The sequence below is a fragment of the Sinocyclocheilus anshuiensis genome, unplaced genomic scaffold (assembly GCF_001515605.1).
Source record: "Sinocyclocheilus anshuiensis isolate Anshui unplaced genomic scaffold, SAMN03320099.WGS_v1.1 scaffold407, whole genome shotgun sequence".
NCBI lineage: Eukaryota > Metazoa > Chordata > Actinopteri > Cypriniformes > Cyprinidae > Sinocyclocheilus > Sinocyclocheilus anshuiensis.
In genome coordinates this window covers 1,725,788-1,731,483 of record NW_015552593.1, presented here as the reverse complement: position 1 = coordinate 1,731,483, position 5,696 = coordinate 1,725,788, and the positions used below count along the sequence as shown (strand labels likewise).

The 5,696-nt window shown below is 35.6% G+C and overlaps 1 protein-coding gene across 2 annotated transcripts in view; it reads left to right on the top strand.

The window, feature by feature from the left end:
• Positions 1–5,696, top strand: part of LOC107665583 (collagen alpha-1(XIX) chain) — a 41,564-nt gene that overhangs the window by 27,877 nt on the left and 7,991 nt on the right. The window contains exons 15-17 of one of the 2 annotated variants that reach the window (XM_016456504.1): positions 253–288; positions 2,759–2,803; positions 3,174–3,326. In XM_016456504.1, coding sequence (XP_016311990.1) covers positions 253–288; positions 2,759–2,803; positions 3,174–3,326 — 234 coding nt within the window. The remainder of the gene's footprint in view (positions 1–252; positions 289–2,758; positions 2,804–3,173; positions 3,327–5,696) is intronic. The other variant, XM_016456503.1, reaches the window with a different exon arrangement.

The following is a 5,696-nucleotide window of genomic DNA, read 5'->3' as shown; positions in this document are numbered from 1 at the left end:
TTTTTTTTTTTTTTTCAGAATTGCTGAAACTTTGAACTTTTTCTCTCAACTTCAACTTTATATCACTCAATATTCTGAGATGAAAAATTGCTTCCATTTTTACTTCTGTGAAACTTCTAAAAGAACATTATGAAAGTGGTTTTCTAATTGCATCTTAACATTTCTGCTCATTGTGGCTCATCTATGAAAAATTATCAATGCAGAGTTGCTTTGATTGCGAAGACTGATGGGAATGTTCTGTCTCCTCCACAGGGAAGGCCGGGAAAAGATGGAATTCCAGGCTATACGGTATGTGTGTATACAGTTTATGCACGAGCGAGCTTTGGCTTCAGCTGTACTCTGTGTCTAATATGATAAGGTTAGGAGAAAATGAATGCTTTTACTTTTATACATACAGCATGTAATAACTTGTGCTCTAATATTTCGCCAGCGAGTTAGGATAGTGGATTGTGGTTAGACTCGGTCTACATTTATCTCTGTCTCACTCGATTTCTTTCTTTCCCAAGCAAATAAAAACCCAACACCAGTCATTAGTCTTGTAAAGTTTTCAATAATAATACCGCTTTACTCCCTGCTAATGCTCTACAGTGTGGATAAAATCCTGCCCATGAGCCATTAAATCATGAATGATGCATGCAATCACTAATTAAATGTCCCTACAAACAGGGTTTATAGTTTCGAAAGCCTTGTCACGTCAAACAAAAAATGTTTCATTCTCTGATGCCTTGTCACAACAGAACACATATCTACAGCAGAACTGTGTGACAAATCGCATTTTTGCACTTTACAGCAGTGAGCAGACACATCAGAGAGCCGCCAACACACAATCTCGCATATTTACTCCTCTGTCACAGACAGACAACCGTAGTAAATACAGCATACATCTGCAGATCTGAATGACGTTTTATATAGGATTACAATGAGGTTACGATGGTTAGCTGGCCCAGTTTGCCTCTGCTGGTTGATATTGTAACTACAACATCTGGCTGTAATAATCAAGCGTTTTGACCAGTGTTATTTACAGTATGTATTGTTATAGTATTTATTAATATTTTGAATTTTTATTTATTCACATTTCATTTTATTTTTAGTTTTAGATATTTTGTTATATGCTTTTTTTGCTTTAATTTTGTTTTTCAGTTTTAGTAATTTTAGTACTTATTTTACTTCAGTCAACATTTCTAATTTTAGCTTTTAATCTAATTATTTATATTGTTTTAGATGTTATTTAATTTCAGCTATAATTCAATTCAGAGTTATTATATTTAATTCAAACTAAAATAATTTAAAACAAAAATTGTGTTTCTTGAAATAAAAAAAATGTTAACTGAAATCAAATGTGAAAAAAACGTAACTAATTTAGTAAATCCAAGTGTATTTTATTTCAGCTAGTTGTCAAGGCATCATTTCTCATTAACTTGAAGTACTAAAATAACTCAAACAAAATAAACTAAAGCTAATAAATAAAAATTGATAAAAAACTATATTGACAAAAATGTACAACAAAATGACTAAAACTTCGAAATTGAAAAAAGTGAAGAAAAAAATCGAATTTAAAATATTTACACAAACTATAATAGTATAGCAATGATACTAAAATATATATTTTTTTACTTAACTTGCATTTTATTTGTTTAACTTGATTGGCTCAAGCAGAACCGAGCAGCCATGAGTCAAGAAAGTGGATTTTAAACCATGTTTTTTTCAACGAGCAGTTCACCTTTTCCCACTTCATACTGTCTCTGGATGAGTCAAGGTTCAAATGGGTGCGGATCATCTGGAGGAAGTTCACTGGCCTTATTTTCGCTTTCATTCACGTCACCATCTTCTCAAATGGCACGACTGCGTGTTTGCGGGGTGTTGGACCACTCATTGAGATTTCCTCTATTTTCTTTTCTTTTCCCCCTCCCTGCTTCGTTCATGAATCTTTCGGTGGTGCAACAGTGCCATCTAGCAGGAAGGAAGTTTCTCGGTCCTCTCCGTTTCATACTTTTCCATCTCTTTTATGGCAGGGGCTGAGGGAAACACAATTCAGTGGGCACAGTGATGGCTTTAAGCTCTCCTCATCAGGAGCCTGGGAATAGAGAGGAGGAGAGAGAGTGTTAGACATTGATGGGGGTGTGGATGAAAGCAAATGGTTGAGGATGCTTTCACAAAGTGCCGCCCGCTTTAGAAACGCAGGCTAGATTGCATTTCTTTTTTGCTCGGCTGCTGTAATCCAGCAGGAGAATTTGATACCGAGATGTTCCCCGAGGAGCTAGTGGGAGCCGTGATGCGAGAGAGGAGCAGAGATAGATGGGAAAGCGAGGGGAGGGAGAAATGCAAGAGTGGTTTTGGAGTACAATGAGAGGTGTTTCTCTACAGAGCCCTCTCAGAGGAGATGGAGAGAGAGGTAGAAGAGAAAGAGAGATCCAGAGATTCACGGCTTTGAGTTTGGGGAGAAAATGGTCATTTGTAAATCCTCCGAGCTTTTTCGCTCTGCTCTCGACTGAATAACTGGACAAGTTGGCCCATTAAAGCAGCCAAATAATTTCATTCCTCTAAAGCGGCTTGGGAGCGGTCTATGAAAAATAGTGCAGTTTAGCTGTCTATATGTATGAGGGTTTACTTCAGTATATGTATAACATTAACATATAATATTTCAAATAAAAAATGTAAATATCTAATATCTAATTTATATGTCCTGAGATACCTTTACCTTTGTACCTTTGTGCTTTTTCTTCATTTCTTGGAATTCTCTCTCTTTGTATTTTCACAGGGAGCCACAGGCAGACCTGGAGACAGAGGTACTAAAGGAGAACGGGTAAGATTTCATATTTTGTTTTGATGGATTGCATACACTGTAAAAGGGTCAGTGTGATAATCACTGTTGTGTAAACAGCATGAAAGAAACCATTTTTTTTATTGTGACAAGAAAGCTATAAAAGGAGAAATAGCAAGAAGAAAGCATATCATTAAACATATCACTAATAAAAAAAAATAATAATAATAAAATGTGTTGCTCTATTAATGACTACAAATCTCTAATCTCCATGTAGTAGTTTTGATTGGTTATATGGTGCACTGAATGTAATACAGCCAGATGCTATTATTAGTTGAAGTTGCGGGAGCTCACAATAGTCAGCTTGTGTTGTTTAGATTCTGTTATTTATATTCTGGTGTTGCCTTTGCAGGGAGATACAGGGATTCCAGGAGAGAGAGGAGTACAGGGAGAAAGAGGCAAACCTGGTGAAAGAGGGGGCTTTGGTCTTCAGGGGCAACCTGGACAGAAAGGAGAACCAGGCACACCTGGATCTTTAACAACACCAGGGACTGTCAATCTGTTGGTATGTAAATAATCCTACAGATACAAGCCATAGAGAGAGAATGTAGCATCTGTTAAATCACTGTTCTAAAAGACTTTCCATTTTTACTTCACACATACAAGTAAAAGTGTTAGTTTCTTTCAAAAAGGACAAATTAAATGATCAAAAGTGACAGAAATATTTTGTAACATATATTTGTACTAATTCAATTGTTCTTTTGAATTTTCTATTCATCAAAGAATCCTGAAAAAAAAATGTATCACAATTTCCACAAAAATATTAAGTAGCACAATCATTTTCAATATAGAAAATATGATGCTACTTGAGCACCAAATAAGCATATTGATATTTTTTCTTCTATGATTTCTGAAGGATCATGTGACACTGAAAACTGGAGTAATGGCTGCTGAAAATTCAGCTTTGCCATCATAGGAATAAATTGCATTTTCTAATATATTAAAATAGAAAACAGCTATTTTAAATTATGATCATATTTAACAATATTGCTGTTTTACTGTATTTTTTTTATCAAATAAATGCAGCCTTGGTGAGAATAATAGACTTCATTCAAAAACTCGGAAATATCTTACTGGCAACTTAATATAGGCAGTATTAATACTGGTAATATTAATAATTTCATACATTCTTAAAATCTTGATATTGTGTGTATTAAATGTCATAGAACCTATTTTTAAGTATATTTATTTAAAGATTTGTTTAAATTTGTACATAATTTGTTGAAAGTTTCAATGGTTTGGTTTAAAAAAAAAAAAAGACAATTTATCTGACTATTATTTCATAAATTCATGTGTCAGGCTTTACAGGGTTAAGGAACGTTCACATCAACAGAGATTTACAGCAATAAAGCAACCGGCAATCATTGGTTTGCAATGCGAGTTGACGGTTGAAGCAATCTGAAGCAACATCAGCAGTACATGAGCATAATTTTTTTGTGTCAAGAAAACGGATTCAGTGTCAAACAGTACAGCCCATTTGAGATCAGATTTTCAGGAGCAGAGCCAGTCAAATAAACCGTATAGGGCCTTCAGCAACATGAACACCCACTACAATCAACTGTACAGCCACTCGATAACCTCCAGCAATAAAATCACTGTCAGCGTGAACCCTTTTTCAGATTACAGTGACTGCATACTCCTCTGGAGGTGGAGCACATCTTTGACCTCCGTAAAGATCCAGTTGCTGGCTTTCTCCCAATCTACACCAGCCTCCTGGCCCCCGTCCCGAATCCATATCCGCAGGTCGCCCCATGCTATTCAGAGGGCAACCGTCATTGATTGCTTTGTTGTGCATAACACACTCGTGAACACTCCAGAATAAATAATTAGGAGCTCTGCATAACAATAATTACCCACACGTGTTCGCAAACCCATCAGCCTCTGAAAAGCACAGTCTGCAGCAATGAGCCGCCCGCTGCGAGGCCTATATCCAACGCCCTCGCTCCAAATCAAACAAACTCACAGCCATGTCACTCAGGAGGGGACCATTAGGAGTGTATTGTGTGTTGCGGGGGTGGAAGAATATAGTAACGTAGGAGCTCTACGCAACTCCGCCTCTAAACCACACACACAGACAGAACTACAAACATTAAAGGGACAGTTCACTCAGTCAAAAATGAACATTCTGTCATCATTTACGAACCTTCAGGTTGTTCCAAACCTAAAACTATGACTTTCTTTTTTCTTTTGAACACAAAAAGTGATATTTTTGAAGAATGTTGGTAACCAAAGAGTTGATGATATCCATTGACTTTTATAGTATGGAAGTCAAAGGCTATCATCAACTGTTTGGGTGAACTAGCCCTTAATGCTCTTTGAAGGATGACAGTTTTTTATGGAGTTGATAGAGTTTAAAAGGGATATTTCACCCAAAAATGAAATCATGTTGTTCCAGTATGACAGACTTTCTTCTGTTGGACACAGTAGCTGAATTTATGAATAATATCTTAGTTGCTCTTTTATATAATGAAAGTGAATGAAAACTAGGGCTGTCAAGCTTCAAAAAGAACACAAAAGTGCAATAAAAATCGCATAAAAATAATCATTATATGCTTCTATTCATGATTTTAGGGTTTTTATTCACCAAGGATACATTAAATTGGTCATAAGTGACAGTAAAGACATTTATAATGTTACTAAAGACGTGTTTTTTTAAATAAATGCTGTTCTTTTTAACTTTATATTCATCAATGAATCCTGGAAATATAAAGCAGCATGATTGTTTTCAACACTGAAAATAAAAATAAATGTTTCTTTAGCACTAAATCAGCCTATTAAGAATTATTTTTAAAGGATCATGTGACTCTGAAGACTGGAGTAATGATGCTGAAAATTCAACTTTGTCATGACAAGAAAAAAAAAGTTCACACACATA